This window comes from Phaseolus vulgaris, chromosome 4 (genome assembly GCF_000499845.2).
Source record: "Phaseolus vulgaris cultivar G19833 chromosome 4, P. vulgaris v2.0, whole genome shotgun sequence".
Taxonomy (NCBI): Eukaryota; Viridiplantae; Streptophyta; class Magnoliopsida; order Fabales; family Fabaceae; genus Phaseolus; species Phaseolus vulgaris.
In genome coordinates this window covers 13052164-13073847 of record NC_023756.2, presented here as the reverse complement: position 1 = coordinate 13073847, position 21684 = coordinate 13052164, and the positions used below count along the sequence as shown (strand labels likewise).

Here is a 21684-nt window from a genome sequence, read left to right as displayed (position 1 = left end):
TCTGTTATGATTCCAAAACAAACAATCGGTTGTTTCCTCGAATCAATCGGTTGTTTTGGTACTTTTACAAAGATTGAGAAGTTAATTGCTTGAGATTTAATCAAAGGGTAGATTACAACATATAAACTACCCCAGAACAAAGCTTAAACCAGCACAGCAACATCAAGCAGAGCAGAGACTTCAACATCCTTCAAAGGATTTCGATTCTTCAAAACATTGAACACCACTTGGTTCAACATATTTTACAACAATTATACAGAATGTAATATGTAGAATTACAAGAAACTAAACAAGGGTAGAAAACACCTGGATTACAAAAGACCAGAAACCCTATGATCAGTTCTTGAATCACAGCAAAGCTCAAAAACAATCTTACTAATCCAGGAAAACTTCTTTTCTCAAACAGATTGTAATCTCTCTTTTTAATCTCAAATCTGAGTGTTAAAACTTGTTTATTTTCTCTGAAACATTTGAAAGAAGGCTATATTTATAACCTTTGAAAAGCTATCGCTAAAGGCAGATTTGAACAACTGAATCAGTTAAAACAAGTTTTCAAAATACAGTTATGAAAACTTATTTTTAATCGGTAGAAACCACGATATAACTGGTTGAATGGTTTCAGCAGTTACACAACTGATTCAAAAAACAGTTTCAAAAAACTCCTTTGCCAGCTAAGTGACAAACAACCGTTTGTCTCAAAACTTTAATCGGTTGTTTTTCCCTTTGTATGGAAAAACACTTAGCTCTTTAAAACAGATTAAAACAGGCTTTGTGTAGGAATCAAGAACTGAGCTTTACATAAATTCTGAACACTCTAAACTACATCCAAACCAAAAGCAGCAAGGCTTCAAGCTTCATCTTGGATTTGAAACATCAAAGCTCCCATTCTCTACAATCTCCCCCTATTTGATGGAGACAAATCCTTGGTTGCTTTGAGGAGTTGTGTTTAGAATTTAATCATCACCTGCAGTCACAGATAGAAGCAGAAAAACACAAAATATTCTTTGCCAAAGGTTAGAGCACCATAAAACAGTTTTCACAGCCAAACCAGAGTGAAGAACAAACCATAGGTGCAACAGCAGAAGAACAACCGATTAAAACGCAAGATTAACCGATTAAATTTATCAGAGCAACAAACAAGCTTCCATCTAATGCAGTGATTAAAAGCAATTAAGAGTGCAAATTATAAACGATTACATCCCAAAGCACCAACTAATTCTCCCCCTATTTGTCTTATCAAACACAAAAGGAAGGATTAAACAACAACACATAGGAAACAAAGATAAAGCGTTCATGAAAGAAAGCTAGTACACTTAAAAAGAAGGACTATTGTCCCTACCAAACTATATTTGAAATCTGGTTTTGTATGACCTCAATCTGCTCATCCAGATTTCCAAAACGTGCATCTAAACCCTGGATGTTCTGATCGATTTGCTGAAATCGGCTTTGTCACATCTCACAGAAATTGTTTTGTTGTTCAGCAAAGTTATCCATCCGGTTGATCATAAGTCTTTCAAATTTCAGGTGCTTCTTTATCTCCCAATCATCAATGTTAGGTCCAAGATAATCAGTAGCAGCAGGTTCAACAACTTTATCATCATCATTGATTCCACTTGGGCCAGCTTGGTCACCATCCTTGCTCACCCATCTCCCACCAATTTTGGTAAATCCCATTTTGCTTAGGGATCCATTGTTGATCTCACTTGAGGGCTTGATAATTTCAGCTAGTTCTCCCTCAACATTTTTGCCTTACCTCAACATTTCTAGAAGCTCATAAGGCCAAATGAAGCCAAAACATAGAATGTTCATGTACTACTTATTTCCATAAGACATGAGCTTGAGTAAGATGGATGTTTTTGAACCATAGACATTGCTTTGATCAGTTTTCAACATAGCATCTGTTATTCTAAAAAGATCCTACAAAACAGAATTTATGCATATACAAGACAAGTATAGTAGCAGGATAACAAGCTACACATAAACCAGTGAAATCATTGTTGTAAACCAGTGCATAGATATTACAAATCAGTGTGTGCACAGTTTATGACAGCAACAGATTTATCCAAAGAAGAGCATCATTTTTAATGCTATTAAGATAACCAAAACACATATAAACTTCTTCCTCTATATGACCAAAAACATGATTTAAAGGAAAATAGGTTTAACCATGCATAAGCAAACTTGATAACATTATACAAAGATGTCAGAGGAAATAAAGCAATCGGTTTTTTTTCGAAGAAACAATCGGTTGAAATTCTGTGACAGCAAACAGAACATAGAAAACCCAAATCCTTCACCAGAATCTGAGAAACACATATACATGTTAAGGCACACATCATTTGAATGATAATAGAGCAGATATTAACCAGAAAAACTTTATGGACACACAGAATTGAACTCAAGAAAGATTGTCCAAGCAAAGAAGAGAGATAAGAACATATCTTGTTAAGAACATATGTGCAGATTTGACAAATAGTTCTACAATAACACAAGAACATGCATCCATGAAAGCCAGTTTCAACATATTCTTCATTATGAATACAAAGTCTCTTGTTGTTTTTCCTTTTAGCAGTCCTTCTTCAAGCACAAAAGTAATTATTGGCTGCCAGGATACCTACAAAAAAAGATTAAGAAGCAAGATTTGGTCCCCTTATGAATTTGGGTCCAATGATGTTAGTAGGAGCCTTAGGAACCTTAGAAACCTTAGAAAACTCATTTCAAAATACCTTTGGGAACATAAAAACTTCTTACTCTGCACAATCTAACAGTATGACCCTTTCTCATGCAGTAAAAACAAGTTTTAACCGGTTATTTCAAAAAAAACAACAGGTTGTTTTTCAAAGAAACTTGAAAAGGGTTTTGAAATAGATTTGTTCTTGCTGTTTGGATTAAACCCCAACCCAGCCTTGCCAAAAACACATTTTTGAGAATCAAGAACAGATTCAAGATTGGATTGCCCTTTAGAAAACTTGTCCACAATTTTTAAAAGGTAGTGGACTTTCTTTTTAAGTGATTCACAATTTCACAAAAGCTAGAATCACACTTGCAAGAAGAGGTTTTGTAAATCATTTCCAAACTTTCAAAATCTTTTTTTGAATTGTTCAACTCTTCTTCCAAAGTTTTGACTCTGTTTTCCAACCAGTTGTTTAAACCTTTCAACCGATTGTTCAAAAGGGCCAACCTAATAGCTTCTTCACGAGTCTCATTGAAGGCCTCAAGAAGTTCACTATAATTTTCAACATTCATGGAAAAACTTGAACTTACACTACCTGATTCAGATTCTTCCTTTACCATGAGACAAAACTCCCTTCTAGATTCTGAAGAGAAAGATTCAGCAGACGATTCTTCTTTGTCCATCAAGGCACTCCTTGGTTTCTTGTCTCTTCAAGGGTATTCCACATTTCTTTGGCAGAACTACATTCTGAAACCTTGAGCAGTTCATTAGAATCAAGTGCATATACAATGATGTTCATAGCTGCACAATCAAGATGTTCTCTTTCAGAAGAAACATTTTCAGATATAGGCATGAGATAGCTATTTGTAATCACATTCCAAATTTTCTTATCTATAGAATTAACAAAGAATTTCTTTCTTATGCACCACAAATCATAGTTCATACCACAAAATAAAGGTGGTTTGTTTAAACAGGCACCTTCCCCAAAAGAAAACTTTTCAGCCATTTAAAAAAGGTTTATGATCAAAACTTGAATAACTTTCAAGAACCTTGCTTTTGATACCAATTGTTAGGATCGATGGCTTGAACAAGAGGGGGGGTGAATTGTTTATAAAAGGTTTTTCACAAATATTTTCCTTAGAATGAATCTTTAACAATCAACTCAGAAAACCAATCAAATAGTCAAACAGAAACTGGTATCAGAAATTCAATCGGTTAAAATGACGATTTAACCAGTTGTTTATGACAGCGGAAAATACAAACAGTTATGAAAAGAAGAGATAGAGAGATTTACACACAAGGTTTATACGTATTCACTCAATCCCAGAGCTATATCCAGTCCTCAGTCAAACCACTAAGTATTTCACTATGTAACTAATCACAGATTACAACCACACACCACAAAGAGGTGACTTTGAATCCCACGAACCCTACTCACCCTTTTTGCACACAACAAACACCTCAAGCCAGAATCACACTGACTTTACAGGATTTTACAACAGTTATACAGAATGTAATATGTACAATTACAAGAAACTAAAAAAGGGTTGAAAACACCTGGATTACAAAAGACCAGAAACCCTATGATCAGTTCTTGAATCACAGCAAAGCTCAAAAACAATCTTACTAATCTTGGAAAACTTCTTTTCTCAAACAGATTGTAATCTCTCTTTTTAATCTCAAATCTGAGTGTTAAAACTTGTTTATTTTCTCTAAAACATTTGAAAGAAGGCTATACTTATAACCTTTGAAAAGCTACCGTTAAAGGCAGATTTGAACAACTGAATCAGTTAAAACAAGTTTTCAAAATACTGTTATGAAAACTTACTTTTAATTGGTTGAAACCACAATATAATCGGTTGAATGGTTTCAGTAGTTACACAACTAATTCAAAAAAACAGTTTCAAAAAACTCCTTTGCCAACTAAGAGACAAACAACCGATTGTTTCGAAACTTTAATCGGTTGTTTTTTCCTTTGCATGGAAAAACACTTAGTTCTTTAAAACAGATTAAAACAGGCTTTGTGTAGGAATCAAGAACTGATCTTTACATAAATTCTTAACACTCTAAACTACATCCAAACCAAAAGCAGCAAGGCTTCAAGCTTCATCTTGGATTTGAAACATCAAAGCTCTCATTCTCTACAAGCAAGACAGGTCGTCTTATCTGTCAATAGATAATCAACTTACACAAAGGGTACCTACTCAGATAATTTGACTGATACCGAGACAGGTTGTCTTACCTTACAATAGATAATTGGTTTACACACAGGGCGCCTACTTGGATAATCTTACCGAGACAGGTTGTCTTACCATGTGCTAACTAAACAAATAAACAAAACTAATCCACCATCTTTCAAGAACAAAGTTATCATTAGATGACCCCATTTAAAAAACCCCTTCAAGGAAAAACAGGTGTCACCTTTACATTGTTAAAAAATAAAGCATTAAACCAAAATATCTTAGTCGAAAAAAACTTGAGATTTGTCGTGTTCCACGTTCGAGGAATGGCTCCCCCCTCTAAGGTTTCTAGCTTGTACGCTCCATTCCCAAGAACCTTGACTACACGAAATGGGCCAGTCCACTTTGGGGATAACTTGTTTTCTAGCTGGTAGAGGTGAGCCTTTCGCATCACCATGTCGGCAACCCTGAACTATCGAGGCTTTGTCTTGGTCTTTTGCCTCAGCTCCACCCTTCTTTTCAAACCCTCAAAGTTAATGCGGGCTTGTTCACACACTTCATCTAGCAGATCCAGGTTCACCTACCTTCCTTCGTTAGACTCTTCAATAACGAAGTTTTGGAACCAAGGAGAACTCTCTTGGATCTCTACTGGTATCATGGCATCTGACCCATATACCAAACTGAAGGGCGTCTCCTTAGTTGTTGACTAAGGAGTGGTGTGATAAGCCCACATAATTCGGGGAACTTCTTCTGACCAAGTTCCTTTGGCCTTCTCTAATCTCCTCTTTAACCCCTCTATTGGCTGACTCAACCTGGCCATTTGTCTGAGGGTGTTCTACTAAGGCAAATATCTGCTTTATCCTGAGCTTCAAGCACAACTGTTGACTTGCAAATTGGGTTCCGTTGTCAGACACCAAGTGTCTAGGGATCCCAAAACGCCATACATTGTTTTTCCACACAAAATGTTGCACCTTGTTTGCAGTTATTTGTGCAACTGGCTCGGCTTCGATCCACTTAGTGAAATATTCAATGGCCACTATGAGATACTTCATCTGACGTATTGCCAAAGGGAAAGGACCTAAGATGTTTATTCCATAGGTATGGAAAGGCCACGAGCTATAAATTGACCGGAACTCCTCGGTTGGTGCGTGATGTCAATCAGCATGCTCCTGACACTGCTTGCATCGTTGTGCATACTTCACGCAATCCTCCTTCATAGTCGACCTATAGTACCCTGCTCGGATTACCTTCAACGAGAGAGCTCTTCCTCCGACATGGCTTCCACAAATGCCTTCGTGAAGCTCCTCCATGATACGGGTACACTGATCTCTACTTATGCAAGTGAGGATTGGGTGGGTATAACCGTGATGGAACAACTTGCCATCTATCAGGGTATACTTCCTCGCATTCATTTTAACTACCTTAGCCTCCGTTGGTTCTACAGGAAGCAAACCATCAGCTAAGTAACACTGGTAAGGGGTTATCCAAGTCTCTGTGGTGTCAACCTGCAGGACCTCAAGAGACTCATCTCCCAACAACCCATAGGTGGTTATCCTGGGAACTTTCAGGGTCTCTTGGGTCATCGACCGACGCCTTCTCCCCTTTTTTGAGCTTACCAACAAGATCTCCATGTGGCGGACCTCAGTTGGTTCCCCTTCTACAGTCCTAGGCGACTTCAAGGTCTCCTGAATGACTGAACTTTGTCGACCACCCTTCCCTGAGCTTGCTAGTTTGGACAGCAAGTCTGCTCGAGAGTTCTGCTCTTTAGGGACATGAACGAGCTTAAACGTAGAGAAAAATGCTTTTAAGAGCATGACATACCTGAGATACGAGACTAACTGTGGATTTTTGGCCTGGTACTCACTCGTGACTTGCCTAGTAACAAGCAACGAGTCACTATTTACCAATAAACTTCGGGCTCCCAACTCCTTGGCTAACAACATTCTCGTTATCAAGGCCTCATACTCAGCTTGATTGTTGCATGCTTTGAAGGCGAACCTCAAGGTTTGCTCGATTAACAGCCCACTTGGCCCTTCTAAAATGACCCTAGCTCCACTCCCCTATTGATTGGAGGATCTATCTACCAAAAAAACCCACTAGAAGTCATTAGGATCAAGCTGATGACCCTCTGATGCAAGCTTTACCACGAAATCAGCATAGACATGGTCCTTAATCGGCCCCCGGGGTTCATACTGTATAAAAAACTCAGATATCTCAACTTCCCAATGGACCATCCGACTAGTTATGTCGAGCTTTTGGAGGAGCTCGCGAATGGGCAGATCAGTCATCACAATCACATTGAAGCTCTGGAAATAGTGGTGGAGCCACAGAGCTGTGGATACCACGGCTAAAGCAGCCTTCTCAATGGCTTGGTAGCACGTTTCTGGTCCCTGCAATACCTTACTCAAAAAGTAGATCGACTTTTGGACCTTATCTTGATCTTGCATAATGACCGAGCTGATTACCCAATTTGTGATCGCAAAATAAAGACGAGTAGGGGGTACCTGGAAGCAGCTTACCAAGAACATGGGGACTGGCCAAGTAATCTTTCAACTTGGTGAAGGCTTATTCACACTCACCAGTCCATACAAACCGGTTGTTCTTCCTGAGGCACTAAAAACATGGATACCCCTGATCTCCACTAGCTGAAAAGAAACGAGATAGGTAGCCATGCGTCTGGTTAACTGCTAGACCTCCTTCATGTTGGTAGGGCTTTTCATCCCTATTTTCAAATCCATTTCCTCTCCTTTGCAACAATGTTGTATTCGGAACACATTCATCCTCCTTGTTGATGCCCATATCAATAATGACATCAAGAAGTACCTGTGCAAAAATCTAAATGTTTTGTATTCAAGTAACGGTTTGGGATATTCTCCTTCTCTATCTTTTTCCTCCTTCACCTCCACTTGTGAAACAAAAATGAAAAGTAGAATAAAAGAAATAAAAATGAGGAGCATTAACAATTAAACTATAAGAACTTATACAACCAACAAACTAAGTTTTTTGTGGTTTGTATTCCTTATTTCTATGTTTCTTTTTCTTTTTGTTCTTTTATCTATTTCGATCTCTTTTTCTCACACTTGTCCCAAAGTTTTCTTTTGTACTGTGCCTTTTTGCCCGTTTGAGGGAGTTAAAGTAATTGTCCATCAAACCACGTTTCAATTTAAAGTTTATTTGACTCATTCTTTTCAAATAAATGTAATGCACGTCTCTCAAACAATTACTTTCAAATTTAATATTAAATTTTTTTTAGTTTTAAATTTAAGTAATTATAAAATGACAAAATAACCAAAATAAAATATTGATATAAGGATAAAATAGAAATAAATTTATATACAATAAAAAGTAGTTAAAATGGAGAATCCTCTTTATATATAGATATAAATTAACATTATTAATAATATTAATATTATAAATAATAATATTATTATTTTAATTATTATTAATATTATTATTTTACAATGTTAGTAGTATGCATACTTATTAATTATGATTATTATTTATAATTATTATTGTTTATGAATATTAGTTATGATTGTATAATTATTCATATTCTAAGTGTTCGCGTCAGTTGACCTAGTCGTCGATCGACTCCAATCCCAAGCTCTGCCTGCTTCTATCTCTGTTGGAATCTGCTTTACCCTTTTGTTCGCAACTCCGTTGAGACAGAGGGGGCCCTACATGTTGATTGCACTCTGACGATCAAGTCAGTACAAGGCTTATAGAAACAAGAAGTAACTAGTTTCAGTCTTAGAAACAGCCTACCTTTACCTGAGATCTCAAGTCCCTTTTATAGCCTACCTCTTGTAGCAGCTTTCAATCACGATATCCTCCCCCCTGAAAGCCTACGTCATTGGAAGATATTCCATTCTAGGGCACATTCTCTTAGCACCGCAACTCAACAAAACTTTTCCACTCTGGAGTGCATAAAATCTTAACAGAATAACCACAAGGGTACCAACTCATGTACAAACACCAGGGGTCCAATCTGTTTCACGTAGGCACCCTCGGTGAGGCGCTACGTATCATACATGCAACCTAGCTCCTCGTGCCCTAGCACACATGGGCTTGGGTTTAGTTTACTTGTACTAGACTCATATGCACTAAGCGCACCCCTAGGTCTATTTCTACCCCTTGCTAACTGCCTAGGCCGCACACAAGGGGTTACATTAAGCATATAGGAAAGAGTTAACACACATATCTTTTGCCCAACCACATGGCCCATCAACTTGGCCCAAAAGTCGAGTTGACCTACCTGAGGCAGATGTTAAGCTCCGACCAGCGAGCACTAAGCTCTGAGCGCTCTGGTCTAGTACAATAAGAATATTTTTAATATTATGTATATAATTATGATTAATATTATTTATATTATTAAAACTTTTAAAACTATTAAAATTATTTATATTCTTAATATTTTTAATAGTGTTAATAAAAATATTTATATTAATAATTAGTAATAATATTGAATTTACCTACGGATAGATATCTATGTGTAATAATCTGTAGGTAAAGCTGAATTTACTTTCGGATCTAGATCAGTGGATGATATTTGTAGGTAATGGCGAATTTACCTATGAGTTCAGGTTTGTGGGTAAAAATGCGTCAATAAATTTGATTTTTCTTTTTACTGAATTCCGCTAATCAAATCGTAAAATGTCCCAAGAAATCTGCTAATCAAATCCCAAAACTAAACTTAACAAATATACTAATCAATTCCCAAAACTAAACCTAACAAATCTACTAATCAAATCCAAAAATTATAGGATGTAACAATATGTAGAAAATGTAATTTCCCTTTGAAAGAGTCTTCTTAACTCTTTCTAAAACACACTATCCATAATTTGTTGAGTTTTAGAAAAGTATAAAAAAAAGTATGACTTCATTATTATGTAAAATCATCATAAAAAAAATATATAATATAAAATCATCATAAAAAATATATATATTTAAAAAAGTAGTCATTTAACAGATAAAATTGTAAAAAGAAATGTATAAGAAAAAGAAAATCCTCTTTATATATCGTTATACATATAAGTAATAATATTTTAACAATTTTTAGAATAAATATTGAAATATAATATATTTTTCCTTTTAATAGTTTTTTCTATATTATTTCATTATTTAAAAATATTAGTTAATTAAAATTTGTAACCAAATCACCTTATTATAGCATTTTTTACATTGTTGCAAGATTAAATATGCTTTAGTAACCTTATTAATAAATCAAATTTACAAATATTATACTCTTATAAAATCATTAAATAAAAATTAACTTTAAAGATAAAAAAAATAATTAGTTACGATATTAACTAAATTAGATACTATTTTATAGAGTAAAATATTATTGATATCTATAATTTATATTATTAATAAAAAATTATAAATTAATTTTTAAATTAATAATTTATTAATTATAAAGGTTAAATAATAATTAATTTTAAAAATAAAAATAATTACTTACTATATTAACTAAGTTATAATATATATATATATATATATATATATATATATATTAATCTTTGTTATTGTTATTGTGAATGTATAAAGTCTATAATTCAATAAAAAATATAATTAAAAACCACTACAGAAATTTACTCTTAGGTGGCGGATTGTATTTTATTTTTATGTTATTGGAAGAACTATTGCTAAGACATTAGTTCGCTCCTCTAACATTCTAAAGGACTACAAGACTAATATTTTTTTTATATTATTTAATGTTTTTATATTTATGTTTTCACATTTCAACTAACATATTTGTTATATATAAGACTAGTATGGCACGTGAAAATGAAAAAATTGTTTACATACAAATAAATAAATATATAAATATAAATAGATAGAGGTGGAGGTCGAAACAAGTGCACATTAGAGTATATACTCTTATCTTTGTTACAGTCTATATACATACAAACATATGTCTCGACTCATCTTTAAATAAATGAGTATTTACTTACTATTATACAAATATTTTCTTACGGTTCAAATACATTTTGCCATCTATATTTAGAGTACTAATATTAGTTTATATGAAAATCTTATTTTGTATTCTAGAGCAAAATATAACTTGTTTATCATTAATCAATTGTGTAATAATGAATATAATGTATTTTTTAATAAATACTATCTACTATATATTTCTATTTTCTCAATTTTCGAAATCTTATGGCTCCACTCAGATAGTAGTTAGATAAAATATGCTTATCATTTTTATAATGTCTTCTCATACTCTTTATGTCACATTTGGTTGCTTAGTACGATAATGAACTACAAGATGAGATTGTTATTATAATTATGAAAGAAAATGCACATTCTAATCACCACAAGCATTGCATCAAACAACACTAGTAGAACCTCAACCTACCCTACTTGCTCCTCCAACTCTAAGAGAACAATCATCTATATCAAATGACCAACCTTCTCAACTAGATGAAACATTTTCCCAACCACCACCATCATAATCATGATATAATAATTTCAAACTCTTTGTTAGTGATGATAAAAATGAGAGAAAATTTAAACTTTTCATTTGCTTCTCTTTGTATAATACAAACACTCAAAAACACACACATACATAGACACAAACATGCATAAAAAAAACACAAACATGCACACATAGACATCCATAGATATAGACACATACATACACACACATGCATACAAAAAAACAAAAACACACATAGACATACACAAATATAGACACAAACATATACACACGAACATATACATAAACACAGACACACACACATACATACAAAGACAAACATACACACAAATACATGACTTACAAACACACAGACACAAACAAAAACAAGCATAAAAAGATATATAACACACATACACACATAATACACAACTCAAACACAAACAAAAAGACATATAACACACATATACACACACAAAGAAAGATAGATAGATAAACACACACACAAAATCACAAAAGCACATAGACAAAGACAGATAGATACACACATACATACATAGACACACACAATGCCACAAACACACATATACACACACGAGTTTTTTTTTTAATTTTTTCTTTAAATTTAAAGAGGGAGATTATTTGCAAGTTTAAAATTATTTTTAGTAGTATAAGAGCTCACAAAAAAGTTACTTCTGCATAAAAAGTAGTAAGTTAGCAACCAAATAGAAAAAAATAGGAAACAAGTTAAATCTTCGTTGAAAAATAAATAACAATACATAACATCAAAAAGTTTCTCTTCCATACTGAGACACTCAAATACTTTCTTTCCTGACTGACTTCCTTATTTCTTATTTAGAGAATCATCTCCTTAGTTACCTGCACATTTAATTGAACTAATTTTATCATTTGTAACTAACTTCATAACAGTAATAAGTATCGGTATATCATGATTTCTTACCATAAAATATTGAGACGATTGAACATACAGCCTGAATAAATGTGAGGAAAATTAGCATAATTGCAGCAGTAGTAGATGCTATTTTCCAAGGAGTGTTGAAGTACTCGTGTACGAAGATAGCCTTGTACTTGTTGCGTGGGTTTTCATAGAAATCATTCAAGCTATTGCAGAGGGAGAAATAATGTTGATGGAAATATGGCAACATAAGGTCTGAGCTCAAGTTATTAATCATTGTAACCACTTTAGTAGAATCACCAGTCCAATTCACAATAATTTTCTTATCAACAAGTAAGTTCACATCTTTTTCAGTATTTATAAGAAAATCTAGAATCGCTACATATTGAGTGAAGGTTATTTCATCTAAAAGTTGACATTGCTCATATGCCATTATATTTCGGAAGATAATTTCTGTCCCATCATATATATTCAAGATTGGCATTGTCAACACTCCCTTCTTAAGATAGGTCAAGTCCAGTAAGCCTTCATCCGTACTGGCCTTGAACTTAAGACCTGCCTCCTTTAGTTGGCTTGCACTGTATAATTGTTTAACTTCTCTGAAATATTTGTCTGGATTTTCAAGATCAAGTTTTGATGATGATATTGCAGAAGATCTTAAAAAATCAGTGAAGTGTTTTGGACTCTTTTCTGGACACACATTTCCTAAAGACATGTTCCTAAAATACTTGAAAGTAATGTCAAGAAAATTCTGACCCATACCAGTGAGGTTGTAAAGTTGTTCAAGAACAAAGAATGGAAGTTGATTTTCCAATAATATCAAGTCATGCTGAATATGCACTTGTATCCATGGTTTTACAAACAAAGGGTCTTGTTTCCAATCATTGTATTCAAACATTCTTAGAAAAAGCTCAATTATGAAGCAAGCATCAACCAAAATCATCTTTAAGAAATCATCTCTATTAAATTTCATAGGATTTGTATAACAAAGTCGAATATCTTCTTCCAACTCTTTAATTTTGACAACAAATTCTCTTATAGGTAGTTGTGTTCGATTTAGAAATCCCTTGAGATATTTGAGTTTATGTTCTTCCATTGGCTCAAAACTATTGTTTGCTTTGTGATGATAAGGGCCAATGGAAACAATTTGAGGAGTGTAGGCTTTGGGATTATTTTCACGAATATTTGGTGGTACCCTATTAATGCATTGCATATGGAAACCATGCTCTTCTGAAGGTTTAACATTTTGAAGCATCTCAGTACATAAGGTCTCTAAACGTTGTATTTCAATTGTTAAATCTCTCGATTGTTCTTCCATATGTTAAAACTCTGTAAACTGAAGATTTCATAAATATTAACTAGAATACTAAAAATTTGATAGAGATGAATTTAATCCCAAAATTAGTAACTCTTAAATAAACACTATGATAATATCGATCAATTTATTGTTTACGTTATAAAAAAAATTCAATAGTTAAAAGTTCAAAATGATTTATATGATTATAGGGATTTGATAATAAAAATAAGGGACAAAGAATTAGTTTCACAAATAGATGTTATAAAAACGATATTTAAAAATACATTTTAAATATTATTTGGGTATATGTCCTTTGAAAAAATTATACAAAAAATTTAGTGCAAGTTGATGGCATAAAAGGACTTGAAGATGAATAAATTCAATCTTAGATATAATGGTATGAACTTCAGAGGATGATACAATAGGAATTAGTTGAAGTTGCAAAATATAGATAGTTTATCGTTGATAACTTTTTGACAAATATTTCCATCAAATTAGAACTGTTGATATTAAATAATTAAATTCAAAGTTACTAATTTCAATTATTTATTAATTTTAATAGATTATTTTCCTATGACCTGGTTGGATCATATCAATTTTCTCTCTTTTAAAAATATGACTACTTAAACAACGAAAGTCAATATTAATTTTTCTTTTTTAGTTTGGTCACTGAAGCTATGTTTCTTTGTTGCTTAAACTTAATTACCTAGACCATTGAACAATGAAGAATCTATTATGATTCTCTCCTTTAAAAGAATATGGTTCAACTTAAGTGATACTTCTATTAGTTGAATATCTCTATTAGATGAGTTTGAATTGTTTAAAATGGATTATTTCGTATATGAGATTAGGAGATATTAGGTAGAGTTTGTATAAATTTAATACTATAAATGAAATAAAATGGTTTAGGAAACGAATAATGATATAAATATTGTATAATATTGAAATAAGTTTGAAATATGAATGAATGAGATTGATGATGTGAGGTAAAGTTATGATTTGTTGAAGTTATGATTTGTTTGTTGATTTTGGCTTAATCCCAAGTTCCACATCAGTGGGTTCATTGTTTGGGAAGAAGGTTTGAGGGTTATAAATTAACATCTCCTCCTTCACTATTAAATATCCCAAATTTGTAATATCTTCTCCCATAATAATAAAAGTGGGTTGTTTCAGCTGTGCTCGGAGATTAGGCTAAATTGGCCGAACTCCGTTAACAATTTTCTGGTGTGTTTTTTCCTCTTTATCTCTTTTATTATTTAGCTTTATTTATTCAATATTATTTGTCGGGTAGCTCTGTTAGGGTTCTGTTTTAGTGGGAAAATTACCTGTTTTTTCCAACAAGTGGTATGAAAAGCCGAAGGTTCGCCCTTGGGTTGTTTGAAATTATTTGTAATATTGAATATTATATTTTGAGTTTGTAATGGCAAATCAAGAAGAAGAAGCGAAGGATGTATCCAGAGTGTCGGGCTCCTCATCATCATGGTCGAGGTTCCCGGTGTCCACCTTGAAATTGGCGGTGGAAATATTTGATGGCACTGGACATTTTAGCATGTGGCAAGGAGAGGTCTTGGACTCTCTTTTTCAGCAGGGTCTTGATATTTCTATTGAAGGAGAGAAACCAGAAGAGGTGGAGGAGAAAGACTGGAGCATCATCAACCGGTTGGCATGCAGAACTATTCGATCTTGCCTGTCTAGAGAGCAGAAGTATGCTGTAAAAAATGAGACTTCTGCACACAAACTGTGGAAGGCATTGGAGGACAAGTTTCTGAAGAAGAGTGGTCAGAACAAGCTCCTGATGAAGAAAAGGTTGTTCCGATTTGACTACCAACAAGGTACTACTATGAATGCACACATCACTATGTTTAATCAATTAGTAGCACACCTGTTGAATTTAGATGTGAAGTTTGAGGATGAGGATTTGGCTTTGATGTTGTTATCATCTCTTCCTGATGAATTTGAACATTTGGAGACTACGCTCCTTCACGGGAAGGAGAATGTGTCGTTAGATGCTGTTTGTTCTGCTTTATATAGTCATGAATTGAGAAAGCATAATAAGATGAAAACCAAATCAACGACATCAGAAGAAGCATCGGTGGCAAAAGGTCGTCAGCAAAGACAGACAAAGGGGAGAAGAGGGAGGTTTAAGTCTAAAGGTCGAGCCGTTGCCAAAGATGAGTGTGCTTTCTGTCATGAGAAAGGACACTGAAAGAAAGACTGTCCAAAACTGCAGAAGAAAGGGAAGGCTCCACAAGATGCAAATGTTGCAGAATGCAAAAGTGATGTGGAATCAGATATCTCTTTAATTGTCTCGCTTTCAACATCATCGTATCCAAATGAGTGGATATTGGATTCATGTTGTACCTATCATATGTGTCCCTTTCGGGATTGGTTCTTTGAATTTCAAGAACTTGATGGCGGGGTTGTTTACATGGGTAATGATAATCCATGTAAGACAACTAGGATAGGTTCAATCAAGCTGCGGAATCATGATGGATCCACCAGAATTTTGCGGGATGTACGATACGTGCCAAAGTTGAAGAAGAATCTCATCTCATTGGGGGCTTTAGAATCTAAAGGCATAGTTGTGACGATGCGAGATGGAATTCTTAAAGCAACTTCAGGAGCACTGGTGATGTTGAAAGGCGTGAGGAAGAATAATTTGTATTACTACCAAGGTAGTACAGTGGTGGGGACAGTAGCGACAGCAACTTCTAGCTCTGAAGGATGCTGAGGCAACGAAGTTGTGGCATATGAGGTTGGGACATGCTGGAGAGAAATCCTTGCAAATTCTTACCAAGCAGGGATTGTTGAAAGGTACGAAGGCTTGCAAACTTGAATTTTGTGAGCATTGTGTTATGGGAAAACAACGAAGAGTGAAGTTTGGCACTGCAATTCATAATACCAAGGGTATTTTGGATTATGTGCATTCAGATGTATGGGGACCTGCCAAGACTCCGTCAATCAGAGGTAGGCATTATTTTGTCACTTTTGTGGATGATTTTTCCAAGAGAGTTTGGGTGTTTACTATGAAGAACAAAAATGATGTGCTTGAAATTTTCCTTAAGTGGAAAGCTCAAGTTGAAAACCAGACAGGAAGGAAGATTAAGGTTCTCCGAACAGATAATGGAGGAGAATACAAGAGTGATCTGTTCCTGAAGGTATGCCAAGATTGTGGCATAGTTCGACACTTCACTGTTAGAAAAACACCACAGCAGAATGGGGTGTCAGAGCGTATGAACAAGACACTTGTGGAGAAAGTTCGTTGTATGTTGTCTAATGCTGAGTTAGGCAGAGAGTTTTGGGCTGAGGCTGTGACATACGCTCAACATCTCGTCAATCATTTGCCATCTTCTGCTATAGATGGCAAAACCCCGTTAGAGGTATGGTCTGGAAAACTTGCAACTGATTATGATTCTTTGCATGTTTTTGGTTCTATTGCATATTATCATGTGATTGAATCAAAGTTGGATCCACGGGCAAAGAAAGCTCTTTTCATGGGCTTTAGTCCTGGAGTGAAGGGATATCGTTTGTGGTGTCTAGAGGCAAAGAAGACGATTATCAGCAGGGATGTTACCTTTGATGAATTTGCCATGTTAAAGAAGGTAAATCCAGAAGGAGCTGATAGTACTCCGCAACAGGTGGAGTGTGCCCGGAAGCAGGTGGAGTTTGAACAGACAGTGGTGATCCCAAAACGAAATACCACAAGTGACTCTCCTATGGCAGAAGAAGAGTCAGATGAGGAAGAGGTTCCTACCCAAGAATCTCAACAGCAATCAGTGCCAATTGCAGTTAGAAGATAGAGACGAGATATTCAGAAGCCTGCTCGTTTCATGGATATGGTTGCCTATGCACTTCCAGTTGTTGATGACATTCCATCCACTTACCCAGAAGTCATTCTGAGTTCAGAGAGTGGTAATTGGACAGGTGCGATGGAAGAGGAGATGCAGTCTTTGAAGAAGAACAAGACGTGGAAGCTGGCACAATTACCAAAAGGTAAGAAGGCAATTGGGTGCAAATGGGTATTTGCAAAGAAAGAAGGATTTCCTAATAAAGAAGATGTTCGCTACAAGGCAAGGTTTGTTGCTAAAGGCTTTGCTCAGAGGGAGGGAATTGATTATAATGAGGTATTTTCTCTAGTTGTTAAACATTCCTTTTGTTGGCCTTGGTAGCACAGTTGAATTTGGAGTTAGCTCAACTCGATGTAAAGACCGCGTTCCTACACGGTGATTTGAAGGAGGAAATCTATATGACTCAACCAGAAGGATACAAGGTTGCTGGTCAAGAAGATTGGGTTTGTAAACTTAGCAAATCGTTGTACGAACTGAAACAATCTTCGAGACAGTGGTACAAACGATTTGATAAGTTCATGAAGGATCAGAAGTACAAGAGAAGCAAATATGATCACTTTGTGTATTTGCGCAGACTTGAAGATGGTTCCTACATTTACTTACTCTTATATGTTGATGGTATGCTGATTGCAGCAAAGAGCCAAGTTGAGATGGACAGGTTAAAGTCTCAGTTGAGTAAAGAGTTCGAGATGAAGGATTTGGGGGAAGCCAAGAAGATTCTCGGCATGGAGATAAACAGGGGCAGAGAGAGGGGAAAACTTTGGCTGTCACGGAAGCAATATTTGCAGAAGGTACTACAACATTTTGGTATACACGAAGATACAAAACCTGTAAGTACCCCACTTGCTCCTCATTTGAAATTGAGTAGCCGTTTATCTCCGACGAATGATGAAGAACGAGAATACATGGCGAAAGTCCCATATGCAAATGCAATTGGAAGCTTGATGTATGCAATGGTGTGTACAAGACCAGATATTTCACAGGTTGTGAGTGTTGTATGCATGATCCGGGCAAGGGTCATTGGCAAGCTGTGAGATGGATTCTACGGTACCTCCAAAATACCTTAGATGTTGGATTGGCATTTGAGCAAGATGAATCACTTGGTCAATGCATAGTTGGATATTGTGATTCTGATTATGCAGGTGATTTGGATAAGTGACGGTCTGCAACTGGCTATTTGTTCACTTTAGCAAAAGCGTCAGTTAGTTGGAAGTCTACCTTACAGTCTACGGTGGCTTTGTCTACGCAAAGGCAGAGTATATGGCGATTACAAAGGCTGTGAAGGAAGCAATTTGGCTTCATGGGTTGCTTAAAGACTTGGGAGTTGGTCAGAAACAATTTGAGTTATATTCTGACGGTTAGAGTGCTATTCATTTAGCAAAGAATCAAGTCTTTCATGCACGGACGAAGCACATTGATGTTCGTTATCACTTTGTGCGTGAGATTCTCGAAGAAGAGGAGATTGTTCTCCAGAAGATTCACACTACGGAGAATCCTGCAGATATGCTCACCAAGGTGGTTACAAGGGCCAAGTTTGAATATTGTTTAAACTTGGTTAATATCTTGCACATTTGAAGTTGGCGCCCGGAGGCGCAAATTTGAAGCACTGCAAAGTTTGTTTTTGTTATGTTTTGAGAAGATTTGTATTAGGTGGGACTTGAAATTAAGCCAAGGTGGAGATTTGTTGATTTTGGCTTAATCCCAAGTCCCACATCAGTGGGTTCATTGTTTGGGAAGAAGGTTTGAGGGTTATAAATTAACATCTCCTCCTTCACTGTTAAATATCCCAAATTTGTAATATCTTCTCCCATAATAATAAAAGTGGGTTGTTTCAGCTGTGCTCGGAGATTAGGTTAAATTGGCCGAACTCCGTTAACAATTTTCTAGTGTGTTTTTTCCTCTTTATCTCTTTTATTATTCCGCTTTATTTATTCAATATTATTTGTCGGGTAGCTCTGTTAGGGTTCTGTTTTATTGGGAAAATTACCCGTTTTTCCCAACATTGTCGAGGTATGTTGAGTTATTTTAGCAAGAAATACTTAAGTTAAGATGAGAATTTAACTTTATTGTTTTAGTGATAGTGTTCAGCATATTAACTCAAAGGAGATATCATGATTTATTGATTGTTTAAAAATTTATAGATTAAAATATCATATGATAATAAATTTAATAAAATTCTTGCATCAAACTTTGTGAAGTAAGATTTAATCTTAGACTACATTCTCTCGACCAGTAAGTAAGATTTAATAAAAGTAATAGCATATTAGTCATTGGCAATTGTTTAGTATGTGTCGTGTAAGGGTGAGGGATGAGTCTATTGATACAAATGCCTTGAACAAAAGTATCTCACTATTTATTAAAAATATCATGAAGTATGGGCTGGTCAATACACAATACTGGTAAAGGAGTTAAGAAAATGGATTATAATTAGTATTTACCAAACATAAAATATGGTTCCAAGATTGGTGAAACTTCATTTGATACTAAAGTAGAATTAGACAAAAAAAAATATACCCACTTAAAAATAACCTGAATCAGTATAGTACTTGAATCAACAAGTTAATACCATGTTCAACACAGACCTTCTCCAGCTAAAATAATCAGTACAAAAAAAAATCTATTCATGGATGCCTCAAAATGGAAGAAGATTGGAAGTAAATAGAGAAAAAGGAGGAGAAAGAACCTGAGATGGTGAAATTGTTGTGAAATATGATTAATCTTCAGCAATCAAATCACCTTTTCCACAACTCATTAAGTGCTTTCAGATTCATCCAATACAATGGTTCATGCTTTATATAATAATTTCTCAAGTTAAAACCAGTTTTTCAAAGTCAACACATGGATGAACACTATCCAAAAATGAATGGCTATAAGTTTCAGTTCATTAATGGATTATTTGGTGAATAATATTAATGTATGGACACATTGTGTCATATTCATGCCAACTAAGCTTCAAATATGAAATTACAATGCTACCCATTTCTATGTTATTCAATTACTCTTTTAGTTGGATTTTTTTTTTAATTTTATGTTTGCATAAAGGATGCTTAAAATTATATATTAATTTTTTTCTAACGTATTAATGTATATCTAAATTAACATTGTAATATTCCTCTCTCTTGTATTATAGAGTCTATAAATTCATTATTTTACGCTTCATAGCACTAAAATTTAGTTATGGTTGACCGGGTTATACAGTTTAAAAAAGTATATCAAGTATATAAAGAAGTTTTCCATTTGTTTTCATGGTATACCAATTCCACTATCCAAACATGCAACCTTTTTTCTTATATAAGGGAATATGATCACAGTTCAAAATCATGAAACTTCAGTGAGTACGAAAGAGTGTAGAAGATCAATAAATATTTAAAAAACAAATACATAATGCAAGTGATATTAAAAAATATCAAATATGAAAAAAAATGTTCAAGGAAAGTGGAGAAAATAAACTATAAAGAGATTTTAAATTATGTTTACAAACCAATTAAACTATTTTAAAATAATTAATTAGCTCTTGTTTAAAATATTAAGAATGAATTTGAAATGTTTTAAGAAAAATAATAAAATATTAAAAATTAAATAAATTTACTCTCTTAATTCAACATATTAATATGAAAAACATGGGCCATAATGCTGCCCATCACTTTTAGTCTATGCAGCCCCTATTTAATTTATACAACCCCACGTCTCTATGTAATTTTCCTGAAATAGTTGGCCCAATCTGCTGGTCATATATTTTACTCTCTGCAGCCCCTAAACCCTATTTAATTTATACACCCCCTACGTCACTATTTGTAATTTTGTTGAAAATGTTGGCCTAATCTGCTGCCCATATTTGTTACTCTCTACAGTTCCTATTTAATTTATACACCTCCACGTCACTACTTGTAATTTTCTTGAAAAACTTGGCCCATTCTGTTGCCCAAATTTTTTACTCTCTGCAGTCCTTATTCTGCAGCACCAATATTTTTTTTAAACACCATAGAAAAATGAAAAACTTCTAAATATATTTAATTATTAAAATATAACCAATGAGAAAAAAAATAAAACTTATAAATTTGTATGGTACTTAATTATTACAACATTCAACATAATAATGGAAAAATAAAAATAAAAAATCTAAATCTACATCATTACAAGATATTCAATGAAAAAAAATAAAAACGCAATATCCTAAAATTATTTTTAAACGGTAATAATTTTTTTTCAAAAAAATATTATAACTTCTTTTATTAATTTCCTATCTTTTTATTAATTATGTATCCTTTTATTAATTAACTCTCCAAAATCTGAAGTGATATTCTATCAATTATTAAACTGAAACTTTAATTCTCATCAGATTACATAA

General features: G+C 34.2%; 1 protein-coding gene across 3 annotated transcripts; it reads right to left on the bottom strand.

Moving 5' to 3' along the window:
* Positions 1 to 1094: 1094 nt before the first annotated feature.
* Positions 1095 to 20213, bottom strand: LOC137837311 (UPF0481 protein At3g47200-like). Of its 3 annotated transcripts, XM_068646283.1 has the most exons (3): positions 20020 to 20213; positions 12237 to 13520; positions 1095 to 3475 (listed from the first exon to the last, which is right to left on the bottom strand). In XM_068646283.1, the coding sequence occupies exons 2-3, from the start codon at positions 13507 to 13509 to the stop codon at positions 3357 to 3359; spliced, it is 1392 nt and encodes a 463-aa protein (XP_068502384.1). In that variant the 5' UTR covers positions 13510 to 13520; positions 20020 to 20213; the 3' UTR covers positions 1095 to 3356. The 3 variants fall into 3 exon arrangements, with proteins under 3 accessions (XP_068502384.1, XP_068502383.1, XP_068502385.1); XM_068646282.1 differs by lacking the exon at positions 20020 to 20213 and having other exon boundaries at positions 12237 to 14154; XM_068646284.1 differs by lacking the exons at positions 1095 to 3475; positions 20020 to 20213 and adding an exon at positions 12012 to 12154 and having other exon boundaries at positions 12237 to 14154.
* Between the last annotated feature and the right edge of the window lie 1471 nt (positions 20214 to 21684).

Bases quoted from the DNA above. Each gene is read 5' to 3' on its own strand.
- LOC137837311 (XM_068646283.1), bottom strand. From the start codon at position 13,509: ATGGAAGAACAATCGAGAGATTTAACAATTGAAATACAACGTTTAGAG. The intron at 3,476-12,236 runs GTAAGAAATCAT...TTGATTGTGCAG, and splicing joins AATCGTCTCAATATTTTATG to CTATGAACATCATTGTATAT.